General features: G+C 45.3%; 1 protein-coding gene across 1 annotated transcript; it reads right to left on the bottom strand.

The window, feature by feature from the left end:
- Window positions 1–2,089: 2,089 nt before the first annotated feature.
- On the bottom strand, window positions 2,090–11,157 carry PHYH (phytanoyl-CoA 2-hydroxylase). The gene is made up of 9 exons (XM_039571127.1): window positions 11,015–11,157; window positions 8,723–8,778; window positions 8,496–8,606; window positions 8,215–8,380; window positions 7,549–7,630; window positions 6,408–6,589; window positions 5,463–5,612; window positions 4,334–4,465; window positions 2,090–3,117 (listed from the first exon to the last, which is right to left on the bottom strand). Exons 1-9 carry the CDS (start codon window positions 11,111–11,113, stop codon window positions 3,064–3,066), a joined length of 1,032 nt encoding a protein of 343 aa, XP_039427061.1. The 5' UTR covers window positions 11,114–11,157; the 3' UTR covers window positions 2,090–3,063.
- Window positions 11,158–16,759: the final 5,602 nt, after the last annotated feature.

Below are 16,759 nucleotides of genomic sequence, written 5' to 3' on the forward strand. Positions count from 1 at the left end.
TGTTTTATATTTTGCATGTCCAAATTCAATTACTTCTTTCTCCAGCTGCTCTTGGATCATGTTCTTCACATCACTGTAGTAGCACTCTAAGCTGGCGAGGTGACAGCTGTGTGAGGACATTGGGCATCACTCACTGCCACTTTGATTACAAATGACTGCTGGAAAAGGATCTCCCGCATCCCAGATCCGCTTATAGAGTCAAATCTACTCTGAAAAAACTGTAATGAAGTTAATTAAACTTCCTTTCTCCCCCCCCCCATTTCTCTTGCATAAAGTAAGACTTTGATCTACAGTACTAGAAGCCAAAGCCAGGATTCAAAATCCTTCCTTTGGCACCTCTCCAAGTGTCTTCACATCAAAGCGCTGAGTGTGCAAACGCTGTCAGCAAGGTCAGGAGTCAGACTAAATCTGACATTTCTGAGCTGTTCGTCTGGAAAATAGCACAAAAATTCTAACCAAAAGATCTTCTCCGTGTTTTTTGTCTTTTACCAAGCTCCAGGAACCCTTTGTTTTCAACACATGTGAAATGTCAAGGCAAAAAAAATGAGTGTCTGAAACACTGGGGCTTCATGCAACTGCAGATGGCCGAATAATCAGCAAGGTGTCTAATTTTTACATGCTCCTTTTTTAAACTTGGGATACTGCTATAAAAAAAAAATAGTCCAAGGATGGCTAACATGATTAACCTAAACTGCAGGAACATTAAGTTAGTTGGACAGAAAGTTTTAGATGTAATATCAATTTAGGAGCACACATGTACCTCCAACGTGAACCTGAACATCTACAGCAAACCAAACTATAAGAAACATATCCCACTAATCCAGGGCTAAACTAAAACACATTATTACCAAAATAACTTCAAATATTTTGCTTTTAATTTGATTCAATTCAAGCAACTTTTCTAATAGGATAAGTGCTGCTTCACAAAAACACACAGCAAACCAAGTATGTCAACAGCTTCTGCATTTCACTGTCTCTGAAGCTCTGCCTAATGGATCTAGAAGTTTATTTCTCAGTTATTGCTACAGAGGAGGTATCCAGCAGCACCACACACATCCATGCTGGGAGATTCCAGCTTCATCCAACTGTGTTCTGCCCAGCAGAGCAAGCACAGCATGCCCCAGAGGGCAGCTACCAAACACGGTGTAGGGAGGAGTGAGGATGTTAAGTCTCTCATCAAGTGGGACAACTGCTGAGTTTAGATGATCTCTGAGGTCTTTGATGGGTTTTTTCTTCTGAAAGAGGGAATTTTAAGCCTAAATCCATAGGCAGAGGTACATAAATTTTTAAAAACAAAGCTAAACTTCCTTTTCTTTCTTAGCTATAGGAAGAGAAATTCAGTCTTGAAACTGGGAATGTGATACGTGTAGCTCTTCTCTTTGGCCACAGCTCCCTCTGCAGTCAAGCTAGCTTCACCAGTGATGCCACACAGGGAAGTCCCTCCATGAATCCTGTGCTGTGAACCAGACAATACACCAAGTTCTCACAAAAATCCTATGGAAAGCACCAGCTAGGCTGTGAGCCAGAGCTCAGCAAAGTCAGCAGAGGGATCTCTAACTCACTGGAAATCATTCACTTGGGCCCATGCTCTCCACAGGAGCTGCATCAGTGCCAGGGTTACAGAGGGCATGGAAGATTTGCAGGAACCAAAACACCCGAAATCACTGGGTGATTGCAGGGCTGGGGATCTGTTCTAAGCGACCCCTTATCAGCCTTCTTGGTGTTGTGGTCAAACCCGAGGCTGCTGCAAGGACATGTCTGTCTCCAGGTGGGAACCACAGCCCAGACACCACTCCAGCACCAACGGTGTAGGACCAATAAATTGTGCCCAAACCTCAACTTGTTTAAAAAACAAATGAGCAAACAAGAAAACCTAGAGATGCTGCAGGAGGAGGGAGAATCACAAAACAGGGCAGAAGGTGCCACAAGAGCCCATCGGTGCAGCCTTTGGTCCTGTTTTGACACCTTTTTTGGGTGGATGGGGTGGGAGTGGAAACAAGCTGAGGGTGGATGCTTTGCTCTGGGGTGTTCAGTATCACCCCCACCGCCAGTTTCTGAGCAGCAGAAATGACACAACACAGCCCTCGAGTGCAGTTTTGCTCTGATTTATTCTTTATTTCAAAAAATAGATTCTGAAGGCAAGAGAATCTTTCAGAAAGCAAGGAAAAACATTGTGAAAGGCAGGAGGATCATTTCAGTGTGCCTCACTCCACCCTGCCACCCCTGCATCCTGAGAAGCATCCAAACACCTCCTTGACATGGCTGCAGCAAAAGGCACCTTTCCCCAGACCTGCCAGACTCAAAGGATTCCCTCACTTCACACAGCCTTGGATCAGTTGTGCAAGGCCAGTGGGAGGCTGCTTTGTTGGCCCAGTAGCTCCCAACGCTGTCAGACTCGTATTTCACCTGTGCCAGAGCTGCTTGGTCAGGTACAGTGCCACACCAAGCCATGCTTGAGGAACTCAACCAGCAATCATATTCCTGTCCATAAATCCCATTTTTCTCTGTGAGTGGTTTCTGCTTTCTCTTTATCCACTTCCTTACACTGTTGATTCTGCTGGTGCCAACACCCACCTCTTCATCAGCTACACTAGTAAGACCCCATGTCACTGATTTTTTTTTTTTTTTTTTTTTGCATAGGAAAGGAAGTTGGGAATGCTGAAAATTCTTGCATAAGATCTTTATATATATATATATATATATATATAAGATATAGCATCATTCTAAAGGTGTGTCATGTTAGAAACTTTTAAGAAACAAGAATGAAAACACCAAGAAAATGAAGGTGTTCTTTCAAGACCTTGATTCTTCGATTGTCTAAGACATCCACAGCAAATCTGTTTTTCTAGATTATGTTTCCTTTTGCACATCAGCTGTCCAACCTCAGTGCAATTACTCTGAATTAGCATCAAACAATTTTGCAATGCAGCATTTGGCTAAGTTACCATTACAGAGGTCAACAAAGCACAAGGAATTCTGCCTGCCCAGGCAGGGTCTGTGTTCTTCCCTCAGAGGAGCTCATTCTCAGGCCCATGTGTTCCATTCTGCTCTTCACAGGGTCTTCTACAAATTAATTCTTTCCCCTTGCACAAGCCGTGCTCGGAAGTTCCAAATATCCTTCAAAACAAAAATGAGACAAAGGAAAAAAGCACCTTGAGGGCCAGAAAAAACAGTGACCAGGATTCCAGTTTACAGAGATGGAAATAGAGGACTACTTAGTTCTTATCATCTTGTGAAGGTGAAATAAGAGCTGAGCACTCCTCTGGGAGAAAACTCCAACTCTGCTAAAAAAAATTAAAGCTACACAAAAGCACAGAGACTTCTCTGGGGTTTGTATGGACAACTTCGTTTCCACTCAGGAGAAGGAGGGAGCCTCACTACACATCCCTTTGGATTTCACCTAAATAACCCCAGAACTGAAAGCCAAGCAAGCTGTGACTCTACACACATACAAGATCAGCTTGCAAAACACAGCTGGGCATCCCACCACACCCAGGCACACTGGGGGGAAACGAAGCAGAACAACACAAAAACGCCAAGGATGAAAAAGAAAGTCCTCCCCTCCAGAAAGCCCCAGATATTGTAAAACATGTACATTTCAATAGAAAATTGCTGCCTGTTACATCTAGATGTTACTGCCTTGATACTGGCTGTGCACAAGCTTGGGAACTGCTGCAGATAAAGACATTCAGAACATTTTCACCCCAGTAACAAGGTTTATTTTTCTTTCAGTGGCTGAATCCCTTAAGAATTTACATTTGCTTTCTATTTTACTCAGTGGTCTCAGTTATTCAGCAAGACTCTGTTAGTCACTTTTTTTTTTTTGAGGCAGATGTGTATCGCTGCTGACAAACCTGCTGTAGCCTCAAGTCTAAACAACTGATGTGGATTTAACCAAAAAAATTCCATTTGTTACTGCAATCAGATGTGGCTACTTGTTTTAAAAGGAAAATCCACCCACCATTAGGAGGGGAAACTAAGAACAGTGGACATACAAACTCGACAAGAACTGAATTTGTTCCAACTTCTTACACTTGAATTTGGGACAAATGACCACATCTTTTTATTTACAAGCAGAGCTTCAGGAGGGACTTCTGGAGCTTAAGGAATATGAAGAGGCTGCCAGAGAGCAAGGCATTATGAGGAAAAAGGCCACAAAAAAGCCTGCCAGTCATCCTCTGAACATCAGGTCTTTTATCCTGCCAAGCACCTCTGCTTGGTACAGCCTGATCTGCCAAACTGGGCATAGCAAAGAGCACCAATCTGCCACACTAGAGACTTGGGAAAGGGAACTGACCTGATTTCTAACAAAGGGCACTCAGCCAGGTCTCACCTTGAGCTCCACAGAAGTTGCATTGTATTTCTTGAGAACCATTTCCTCTAGCTCCTTCTCCAGGTGCTCCTGAGTCGTGTTCTTGACATCAATGTAGTGACACTCTGAGCTGGCAAAGTGGCAGCTGATGCTCTGTGTGAGGAAACTGGGCATCACTCACTGTCACATCGACAACAAACAACTGCTGGGAAAAAACCTCGTGCATTCCAAATTGGGGACACACCACTCCTTCCTTACAGATCATGTCAGCAAATTCCTTCCTCCTTTCCAAGAGCTCTGGAGAGTGTCCCCTTGGAGAAATACTCTTGCTGCTGACATGCTCTTCTTCCTTCCCTTCTCTCCCTCACTCCCTCAGTATGAGCTGTACTACTTGTTCTCAGAATATCAGCAACTGGAGTGGAAATAGGGAAAGTCAGGGCTGGAGCAGACTTGTGTGTTCATTAAGTTCCTGTATCCAGAGGGTCACAGCAGCCCACTTATTCTGAATCCACCAATAAAATACCACAGTGGCTGAAAGAACAGCCCACACAATAGGCAAACCAAAATAAAAACAGAGCAGCCCGTGTTGGCAGTGCCTGGATGAAAACCTTCTGAGACAGGACCAGGCCTCCAAAGGCCTCCAAACTGCCTGTTTCAGTTAAATAATCATGACATGTAAACAAATCTTTTATAGAAAAATGGGTTGTGCAATCATATACATAAATATTATTTACTGAATGATTGAGACTCCTGTTATCCAGAGATGGGACACCAAGAAGACAGGGAAGAAAGTTAGAGAAGGTCCTGATATCTGAGACAGCTGAAAGGGAACTATTGGAAAAACAAGTACAACCAGCCAGGCTTTGAACATAGATTCAACATCTGATTTCTACTCCTGTTCTGTTTTTCTCATGGAGCTGCACAGCATGCTCTTCTCGCAGAAAACAGATGTTTAAAAATAAAATAATAAAAAACCAAGAGACTGCAGAAGTACATTAGGAAGATAAAAACTCATTAAAGCATTCATCCATGTATTAATAAACTTGGAAAGGATTCAAAGGGAGTGGGGGATAAAAATAGAAAAGGGATAGTTTTGGTTTTTTTTTTAAATCAAGAATATAAAAAACTATATCAAGAGATGTTTTCCTACCTTTCGGAAACCTGATGTCCTGTTTATCCCAGAGCCATGAATGAGCAGGGGATGGAAGAACACTGTGTCTCCCTTCTCCATGACTAGGTGAACCTTGGGAATCTTCTCATCCTCATCAAGAAGCCCATGGAAAAGTTTGTTGGTTTTACCCTAGGAAAGAAAAAGGCTGAATTGAAATCACTCGGCTAAAATTAGAACAAGTGCTGATTCTCAGTGCACAGTAGGGCAGTAGGGACAGCTATGGATCTGCTTTCCCCTGGAGAGAGGATTCCATATGCCAAGCTAAAAATCTGACTATTGCTTACTAGTGAGTCTACTTCAAGCCTGAGGTACAGAAAAATGATACTTCCTGTATTTTCTGCACCTGGATTTGGACAATTAGGAACATTTCTCAGCTGGAGAGAACTGAGAAGAGCACTGGGGAATCCCACAAGGGTGGCCTGATTCAACTGCTGGAGTTCAGCCTTCTGCTCCCAATATAACCATTGCCAGTGACAGTCCAGGCCATGAAACACCCACTCTGAAGAGGAAGATACCACTGGGTATTTTATTCCATCCAGTTGTTTACTGTCAAGATTTCTCCTCTTTGGGACAGTACACATGCTACCAGGCAGGAACAAGTTGACAGGAGGAGACAGAGCCCTCAGACTTGGCAAGGGCAGTGGAAAACCATGGCATGTGTTTATGCTGTCATGCCACGATGTGCTGGACATTTTCTAGGTGAAGGTGGGAACAGAGGCAAACCAACCCACATCACATGGAGTGAGGTCACCCAAGACACTCTCTCCCCAAATCAATGTCAGTATTTGCATAAACAGAAAAAAAAAAAAAATCACTGAAAACCTCAGCTTTGACCTGCACATCCTCCCCCCAACAGTGAGTCCTTCCCAGCCAAAATACATCCCCTTCTTGCATGCCCTTCCCAAGCCCTCCAAGACACTCTACCTCCCACACCGGATAACCATGAGGCTTTAGGGTTGTCTTGTGTGTCCCTGGCTGCACGACCAGGCAGCCGTTGTCCTCGTGAGCCCTCTCCATGGCGGTCCAGGCGCACACGATGCGGGACGCAGGCCGGAACGGGAAATAGTGCAGGTCCTGATGCATGGGGTGCAGGAAAGTCTGTTTGTCTGCAACACAGGTTCAGAAACCTTCAGCCTCACCAAACGTGACACAGCCTTCTCCTTCCTGGAAACCACTGGAGCATCCTAAGGAGCTGCTGCTTCCCACTGGAGACACTCGATGTAGTCAGTGCCTGCTCCAGCCCAGCCATGGAAGCCAAGCAGGTGAGCTGCCACCCCACCCCAAAATGGACCACGGTGGTGGCTCTTGGGTCACAGAGTGAAAGCCAGGAGGCTGCTTAGCTCTGTGACCCCTCAGAAGGCTCCATTTGCTGGCCTTCAGCACAAACCCCTCGTTTTCACCATTAATTTTGGATGCTCCCCAGTTTTGAGAACTTTATCCAGCACGGTGTTGCACAAACCCCCCCCAGCTCAAAGACCTTCCAACAGCTGTGCTGTCTGCAGGCACTGATGTAGTGCTGTGATGCAAGCCGAATCAACCCTGTCTGTGCTGCACCCAACTCATATTTATTTAGCTTTCTCTTTAAAAAAAGAAAAAAAAATCTCAATTTATGGACTGCAGCCTCCACAGACAGTCTCTACCTTAGAGGCTCTCTTCCACAAAGTCCAAACAAAAATAAATATTCTTGAAGTTCTGTTTATTTCTTTTCCTCCCATGGAAATGGAAACATCCTCCACACCAAAACAGCCTTTTATATATGATTTATATACTTAATTTTGCCATTGATTTTGCTCCTTAAATAGATACAGTTAGGATATTGCCACTTGCTTTGTTTGCCATACTATTTAGACTTTTTGCAGCCTCAAAAACTCTCCTGAGTTTTCTCATGTTATCTCATTAAGCCAAGGTAAAAAGAAAACAAACTATCACCAAAATGGCTTTGCAAATTTTCAGTGTTATTTGGGTTTAATTTTTTTTGTTTTTGCAGCTTTTCTAAAATACTAAGTTCAAATCTGGCATACACAAAATAATTTATCTATTTTTGTCTAGTCCAAGTTTTCCTTACCAGAATCTGGAAGTTTATTTATCAGCATGGTGTGCATTGCCATGATGTTTGGCCCTGTGAAGCACTCAACGTATTTGAGTACCTACAGGGAAGAAAACACCAGGAAAAAAGAATTAGGAACATGAAAAACAAGAGGAAACACTGCTGAGGAAGCACTGGGAGCTGGATGTTTGGCGGAGGACAAGAGTACAGGAGGAGGAGGTCGGGGAGGATGGAGGGATGCAGGACAGGAGGCACGACCTGGCATGGCACACAAATGGGCATGATGGGAGGAGGCCAAGAGGGAAGATGGTGCTGCAGGCTGCTGGGGTGGGTGGAAGAGATGGGGAGAGTACTCCCACAGAGCTATGGCCATCTGCCACAAGATGAACACTGACTGCAAGGCTGGACCTGCCCAGGGAGAGACGTCTGCCTGGATAAAACACGTTCAGAACATGTTGCTGATCTGTCCCTCTAGCCTGGCATGGTTTGGCCAAGTCACATTCCTGACTGGCTCCACACCAGGGGCAGAGCAGCACTGCTTTAAGTCTTCTGCCCTGACTTCCACCTATCCCATGTTCATGCAGAACACTCTTAAAAGATGGCTTGATCTTCCTTCTACTTGTGTGCTTATGGGAGTGACCTGCAGGATCAGATACATTCACACAGGCTCTTACTTTGTTTTACCTCTGGCAGAGTGCAGTATCTGAACAGCTCTTCATCTTCCTGGAAGTCCTGCACTTTATTAACCACTTTTTCAGACTGACCAAACTGGGATTTCAGGGACTCATCTTTCATAATCATAAGTCCTGGTGGCTTCACCTCTCTTTTACAGATCCTCATGAACTCCTTGCTGCAAAGAGGGAATATCCACGTTGGGAGAATCCAGTGATCTCCAGCTTCCCAGAGCTCCCTTGGGATGCTGCTGCACACAGGCCCCCCCAGCACCTCAGGCAAGTGCCCCGTACCTGAAGCGCTCGATGTCCTCGTCAGACACGAGCTTCTTGATGAGCAGGTACCCATTGTCCTCATAGAACTGCCTCTGCTCTGTGGTCAGGAGATTGTTGTCCAGGGTGTAGCTGGGACACAGAGAGACACATTAACGGTGTCTAGTGGTCAACACATGTGCTAGGGGGAAGAATTGAGCTCTGAAGGTAGCTTTGCTTTTATCTCTACCAAGGAAGATGGAGCTTACCAAAACCTCCCTGAATGAGGAACAACACAGAGTTGGGCTGAAGTAGGAACACTTATCTGGGATGGGAGTTAAGGAATACACAATCAAGCAAAGTAGATTAGAACATTCTCTACAGGCATGAGTCCTCGATCCTACAGTGCTGATCATCCTCAAGGCAGGTGCTGTGCTGGACACTCAATCCATGTTCTTGTTCATTTTACTTCTAAAAAAATAAATAATGAAAAATATTCTAAAAATGAAAAAAAAACTCTAAAACAATACAGCAATAGGAGTAAACCTGAGGCTTCACTCCCATGTGGTGGTGCAAACTCTCACATTCTCTCCAGTTACGGCAGAGATCAGGTCCTTCCCAAATGACAGGGATTGCAGGAACAGACGAGAGCTTTGGGCTTGTCTTCCAATTCATCTCAACAGGTTTAAAAAAACATTTTTCTCTTATGCAGAGACACATTCTCATCAACAGGGCAATTGAATCCCACTTGCTAAAGCAGCCTCACAGGCATTTGGTGCATGGTATTGAAGTGTCATCCATGACAAAAAAAAGCATTTTCATGCTGATCTTCTGGTCTGCACATGCATGTTTGCTTCAGGGTTTTATGAAAACCACTGACTTTACTGCTCATAAAACCACGAATGCTTCGGGAATGAGAAATAGGTCTCATCACAGCAGTTGTGTCTGTGGTCCCCACACCAGGAAGCTTAAACATTATCTTGTCAAGAGTCACATATGGTGGGAGAAGAACAACAACACATGCAAAAATGTGTGGCAAAAATGATGAGCCAGAGGGAGGAAAAGGTGCTGGGAAAGAATGGAAGACAGAGAGAAGGAGGAGAACATGGGGAAACTGGCTGGCAAGTGCCACAGCAAATCCCAGAGCAAGGAATCCCCCAACTGAGGGCACTAGTGCTCCACACACCACATTTCAGGCCCAATTTTAGTGAAAACGGGACTCCTGACTATTTAGGCTCCTAAACGTTCACAGACAGCTGATGGAGACACAGGCACCGGCTGGACCCCAGCTGTGAGACCCTCCGCAGCACCTCCACCTCCCCCACTGGGGAACAGCAGACAAGACCACCCAGTGCTGGACTCCATCTTGGCACCTTCCTCCCAGGCTCTGTAATGCCTCCTCCTCTCACTGTTTTTTCTCTTGACACTTTGCAACACTCAGAGGACAAGTCTGGGTTGCTTGGAAAACTGAAACCAAGACGCACAGAGATTAAAACAAAACCAGTTAACTGATGTATCATTTGATGTATCAAATAAATCTATTCTTATTAGATTCTGTCATTTACTTTATTCACACACCTTTCTTGCTCCAGCCCAGCTTAGTTGTGCTTCTGTCCAAAGCTATTTGCATCATGACCCAGATTTAAAAACAAACAGGTTGTGCAGCACCTATCCCTACTTCCTGTATCCTTACAACCAGGGTGTTTTTCCTATCATTTATTCCTAATTTTGTGTTCCTACTTGTGTTATGGCAGTCTGAGTCAACAACTATCCATCTGCCTTCATATTTTTAATCGATTTGAGGACTCCTACATCCTGTTTGATCACATCTTCTATTTATTATAATTCAGAGGTAACTTGTCAGATCCTGCTCTGTGAAACAGCAGCTTTTTTTTTTAAAGCAATACATGACAGCAGTTTTAAAAATATTCTCAGCAAGCAGTCTCCACTAAACTTTTGGAACCATGGGACACATCAATGCAAAAACTTCTTTCTACCCAGGTTTCCTTTGCCTGATGTTGGCAGCCTCCAACATTTCCACCTCAGTTCCCATTCACAAACCAAACCTTGATGTTTTTCCTGCTGCTGCTCTACCAGTCGAGTCTGTACCTTTCAACGAAGTCTGTGACTTGCCGTGCAGTTTTTAAGTCATGTAATTTGTTGCCCCCAACCCCTTGAATCTCTAGAAGGACAACTGACTGCAGGAAAGCCCCTGGCTCAGCGCTAGGGGGTCTGTGCTGGGGCGCTGCCAAGAGGCACATCCCAGCTCTTCACAGGTTGTGGGGCTGAAGCTCAGGGAGAGGTTTTTGGGTAAGTCGGGTGCTGACCCCAAAATCCCAGTCGGGGCTGCCAGGGAAGTGCTGCCCTCGGCACCAGGACACATGACAGGACTCATCCTGTGTGTCTTTCCCAGGCCGGTGTCCCTGTAGGACAAACCACGGACCCACAAGGGCGCGGGCAGCGAGGGACAAAGCGCGCCGGGCTGAGGGAAGCAGAGCCTCGACCCACGGGGGCCAACGTGCTGCTGCCGCCCCTTCCCGATCCCACACCAGAAAGGATACAGGAGCCGGGGCTGCTCCCAGCCGCGGCGAGAGGTGCCGCAGGATGGTGTCCAGCCGGGCCGCCGAGCGCTCCCCGAGCCTCTCCCCCAGCCGCTCCATGGCGCCCGGGCGGCCTCAGCGCTGACCCGGCCTGGGCGGAGCCGGGACCGCCGCATGCTCAGAGCCCGAGCGCCCTCAGAGCCCCGGGTCAGCCGGGAGCCGTGGGACGGCGGTGGGAAGGGCCTGAGGGAAGCCAGGGCGGACCCAAGCGCCTTCAGAGCCGGATCCAGCCGGGAGCCGCGGTCCGGCGGGTGGGCAGGGCGTGAGGAGGCCGTGACGGGCCCCAGCACCCTCCGAGAGCCGGGAGGCGCGGGCCGGCAGCAGCTCCAGTGGGAAGGGCCTGAGGGAGGCCAGGCCTGGCGTGCGGAGAGCTCGGAATTCTCCGACCAGAATTCTTTATGCTCGTCCTCCCGCTTCCCTTCTTTCCCCGTTCTCTGCCAGCAGTGACTGCGGATTTAATCAGCCTCCTGTGGAGAGCAGCGCTTGGCACAGAGCACGGCTGAGGCCGGCATGGATCGATGCCTTATCTCATGTCTCTGGGGAGACCATCAGGGTTCGCCTCATCCCTCCATGAATCTGTTTGGAGAGATTTTTGCGGCCCTAGTGTGAAAACAGATCTAACACCTGCCAGGCTGTCCATAAAACCCTCGTTCAAGAGCAATCCGGGCCCTGCTCCCAAACAGGCACCATCACAAATCTCCTGTAGCTCCAGGCAGTCTCATGATGACAGGATGTGCACCAAAACTCTGCTTACATCTACTTTAGGATGAACTCCCATTATGCAACAGGCTTTGCTGGAATCCAGTGTGACATGTTGGTGGATCAAAAACTTAGCTGTCAATACAATAAGCTTCATGTCAGTGCCGCAGATGAACAGAAGCCTAGACATGGGTAGGAAGGGCTCCTGTAGGTAACCTGTATCCTGGAAGCTGGTTCTCTTTAAAACTCAGTGGCAAAACTCCCAGTGATTTAAGTAAACCATGGCAGGTTTACAAACTGGTTTGGTCTGTAGTGCAGTTGTGTTTATGGCTCTTACATGCTTGGTGGAGTCACTCCCTTCAGGGGCGTAACAAAACAGGCTGTTCACAGAAGTGGGACAAACAAGGTCAGGAACCCAGGAAAAAACCCTCTCTAAACGATTTTGTGTAGTCACAGAGGCGAGAGTACAGGCACTGTGAAGGTACAGCAGCAGCAGCAGCAGTGACAGCACCCAGCCCTTCAGTGCCAGCAAAATTAGACCTTTGACTCCTGAGTCATAGGTAAACAGAAAGTAAAAGTCCCTCAAATCAAGTTTGAGTGAGGGGGAACAGAATGGAAAAAAAAAAAAAAAGCAGCAACTAGAGTAATAGCTTTATTATTGAACTCCTAATTATAACTGCACTGAAAGGCCTATATATAACTCAGATCTATTGCTTTCACAATCCAAACTGAAACAGGAACCTCAATAAATCTCATCTGTTTCAAACTTCAGGTAAAAGCCCCATCAAAAAGATGAAGCAAAGCAATACTACTCATGCCTATTCTGGCATGGAGCTGTTTGCAATGTAGATATTTCTTCCACAGGTATGTGTTTGACAGCATCTTATGCAAAGGTGTCTTTCATACCTGGAAAAAATGAACAAAAAGTAATGATTTGTCTGTACTGATTAAAGAGTTTGAGAACTAAGATGCTTTTATACATACATAATACATGCTTACATAAATATATAGAATCATAGAACACTCTGAGTTGGAAGGGACCCACAAGAACCATCAGTCAGCTCCTGACCCTGCACAAGACAAGCCCAGGAATCCCACCCTGTGCCTGAGAGTGTTGTCCAAAGGCTCCTTGAACTCTATCAGCCTTGGTGCTGTGACCACTTCCCTGGGGAGCCTTTTCCAGTGCCCAGCCATCCTCTGGATGAAGAACCTTTTCCTGATACATGCGTTTTTAAACAAGAAGAGCCTCAAAAAAACTCTAATATCTCTGTGCATTAAATACAATTATTCCTTTTTACTTACAGCCTCTCTGGCAATCTCGATACGAGTAACTCCCATGTCACAGGACCACCCTATTGTGTTCCATGACACCCCAAAGAATTCAGGACTCCTCGTCCACCTTGGCAGTGGGTGGCTGAAGTCACTGCCCTGTATTTATACCTTCCTGCTCATGGATGAAACTTTAACAAAAGATCATTCTCTGGCTTTGCTGGCCCGAGACACGGGGGCTGCTTGTGGTGTAGCCGCATCCCCGAGGACTAGAAGTGTGTGGACACATGAAAAAAACCCCATCCTTTGCATCTAAACAGTCCAGAGTAAATAATTTTCAAGTCCACTGATAAGCATCACTGAAATACAGGCTGAATCTCATGAACCCAGGAAAAGAAACAAGGGAGAAATTTTCTTTGTTAAGGAAACTGATGGTGGCATTAATCATTGTATTAAAATGGATGGCATTTAAGAGAGGCTGTGTCTTCGCAAAGTACTTTTACAGCTATGTCTGTCAGTTTCCTGAATTTTATAGAACATTTTTATACAGATGGTTTGCATTTGGCTTTTCGTTTTAATGTTTTCTGTTCATTAAATCACAAAACTAATAAAAACTAAACGATTGAGATTCCTCCAGCAGCATAGGAACGTTCCTAATGCACAGTGTTATAATTTAATAAGCATCTCAATTGACTATTAAAATCCACATTATGATCGGAACTGTAATTCCAAAGATGAGGTCTTCTGAAAGCTTAATTTACTGTGGTGGGAAGTGGCAGCTGCTCCAACTCAGCAAAATTAGCTTTTTTAACTGAGATGCCAGGGAAAACAGATGTTGATGAGACAATAACAAGAACAACAAAATCCACCACCAACGCACAGGTTCATTTCTCATCACCAGAAGAGTCAAGAAGGGCTTCTATGGATACATAGAAGGAAAAAGGAGGGAAAGGGAGATATGGATTCAACAGAGAACAAAATCAGGGGCATAGTGACAAAGGTCATGGAGAAGGCCAAGGGTCTCAATGACTTCTCTGCTTTGGGCTTTACTTTAGTTCCTGGCCTCTGCTGAATTCCAAGCTTTGGGCAACCCCTATCCTAAGGAGGAGCTACTGCCAGGCTTCTCTCCAGCTGTTCCAAACTTCTGTGCTGGGGGTGCCCACCCACTCCTTATAGACACAGATCCCTTTGGAAGTTCCAGAGACAGCTGGATCCACCAGTGCTCTGAGCAGAGAGCATAAAAACTCCCAATCATAGTAGGCTCTTGCAGTGCCAGCCAGCCTCAGCAGCCAGCGAGCCAGGAAGAAGTCTCCTTCATGGAGATGTTCCTATTGATGTCCACAGCTCCCTGAAGGGATCCCATTCTCCCTCATGACCACCCAGCCGGAAAAAAAACCTACCAAAAGGCTGAACAAGAGGGTATTTTGTTACCTTTCCCCTTTTCAAGCACCAGTCACAGGGGTTGAAATCACATCCCATGGTCAGGATGCAGATGTGAACCCGGGTGACTCTTCCCAACTGTTCACCCGACTTTCATTGAAAAATCACTGAGGCAGTAAATATCAGCCACTGTGCCCATCCACTCCCCCATGGTCACTCAGGTTTGCTGCCCTCACTGTAGCTGTCACATTAATTTTCATTATTTCCTAGTTAGAAAAGGTTCAGTCCTGAATTTAGAGCAAAACATGAAATCAAAATAATACCTAACAAAAAGGACCGAACTGTTCTGGCTTTATATACCGCCACAGATTTTATTTTTCCCTGATGCAGCGGAGGAAAGCAAAAGACTGAGAAAAACAACAGGTTAAAGAGCAAGAACTTGTTACAAACTTTCCAAGAATATATGCTACTTATCAAATGTATTGATTAGGCTAGTGAATATTCCAGTTATTAAATTCTTTCTTTTTAAAGAAATATTTTTTTTCTCCACTCTTTTCTCAACTTGGAGTTTTACAGGCAGGGACAGGAGCTGGTGCACGCAGAGGTTCCTGTGTATGCAAAGTACATTATGTTTGTATAAATGACTGGATATGGCTACTAAAAACAACTGTTCACTGTTGCTTTCTCGCAGCTTTTTGACACCAGCATCTCAAAAACCCCTTCATTTAAGAGGAATCTATAAGCGTCTTGCTTAAAGATGAAGGATTTAGGACTTGCCAGTCCCTTACAACATATCCTCCTACAGCTCGCTGTGATCTACAATCTCTGATTTAGCAAAACAAATCATAAAACTTCGTAAACAAAGGTGATGCTCACAGAGGACTTCCCAATTCATTACCCACTCAGCGGCGCACCAGGAAGCCCTTTGGGATGTAAATTCCAGCCATCAGGAAGCATCAGGAGAGGCTTTGAAGGCAGTTCACCCGAGGGGTTTTCCTTGTAGCTGCCTCCAGCCTCCAGCTGCCTCCGCGACAAGAAATCTTCCTCCGAAAATCCAGAGATAAGCAGCCTCCTTCAGACACCCTCCCTTGGAGATGAACCTTCTGCCATTCAGGGCACGTCTAGGGAAGGACAAGTGTTGGCTTCACACCTGGCTGATGAACCAATTATCATAACAAGTGAAAAAACGCAACAGCATCGACCGACCAGGACCTTCTTCTGCCGGAGGGGCACTGACACACATCTAGGGCCAGTTTCAAATACAGCAGGTCTTTGTAACAAGCACTTCCATGCAGAAGAAGTACTCATCTGTTCTGCACCCATTTGATCCACTTAGGGTTTTTTAAAACTAAAATAACCTATATAAATACAGTCTTGCTCACGACCACAGAGAAAATGAACAGAACAAACATCACAAAACAGCAGGGGGAAAAAAAAGAATTAAATCAGTATTTTTTGCACAACTGGTTTTTGTTACTTTATTTTCAGAACTGCCATGAAAAAACTAACACTTTTTTTTTTACCTCAAAGCAGTAAAAAACTTGGTTACTGCTTTGAGGTTTTGTGGTGAACCCACAACTATCAGAACTTCTTTTCCAGGAAAAGGAGAATGAGGGCCTGTGTGGTTTAAGCTACTCACAAGGGGGGAATTAAAAAAAAAAAATTTCTATCTTTGCAAAAGGTGTCTGCTGAGAACCTTACTGAGTGGAAAAAAGATGAGCCAAGTTTTGCCAGAGATGCCACTAGGAGGAAGACTGGAATTTTAAACCTTGCATGATGCACAAGACTGGAGATGAACCAGTGACTCATTTTTCATAAACAGAAGCCTTTGTATTTCTTGCCACAGTAACGATTATCCAAGATTTTCTTCCTGCTGGTCTGAATATCAAGGAACGAATTCCAGAACCTGGGAGAAGCTTCACGAGTTTGTTCAGTGCCGTTCAGGACGGCTGGGAGTGTCTAGGCAGAGCAGGGTCAGCGTTTAGGCTGCTGCAAGGGGCAGCTCCCCATGCTGGTTGGGAAGAGCGGGGCTCCAGCATCCCTTCCACAAGCCCTGGTCTTGCTGACAGCAGGCACAGGAACACTTGCAGAGGAAACAATTCAGAATGTTGCAGACTTGGTGCTGGTAAGTAAAATAAACAAATCAAGTGGGTAATACACTTGGAGATAACCTACTTGCCCTCAGCTTTACTCAAGGTTACCACTGGACATCACAGCTTGGAGAACTGATTAAAGGAGTGATCACAATTATCAACATAATCACACATGCAATAAAACGTAAAAAAAATTAGGATTTCTCCTCTTTCCAGTGAATAATTCAGCTAGGAATCAAAAAAGTTGATGCACTTATACAAGAGC

Source organism: Corvus cornix, chromosome 1A, assembly GCF_000738735.6.
Source record: "Corvus cornix cornix isolate S_Up_H32 chromosome 1A, ASM73873v5, whole genome shotgun sequence".
Taxonomy (NCBI): domain Eukaryota; kingdom Metazoa; phylum Chordata; class Aves; order Passeriformes; family Corvidae; genus Corvus; species Corvus cornix.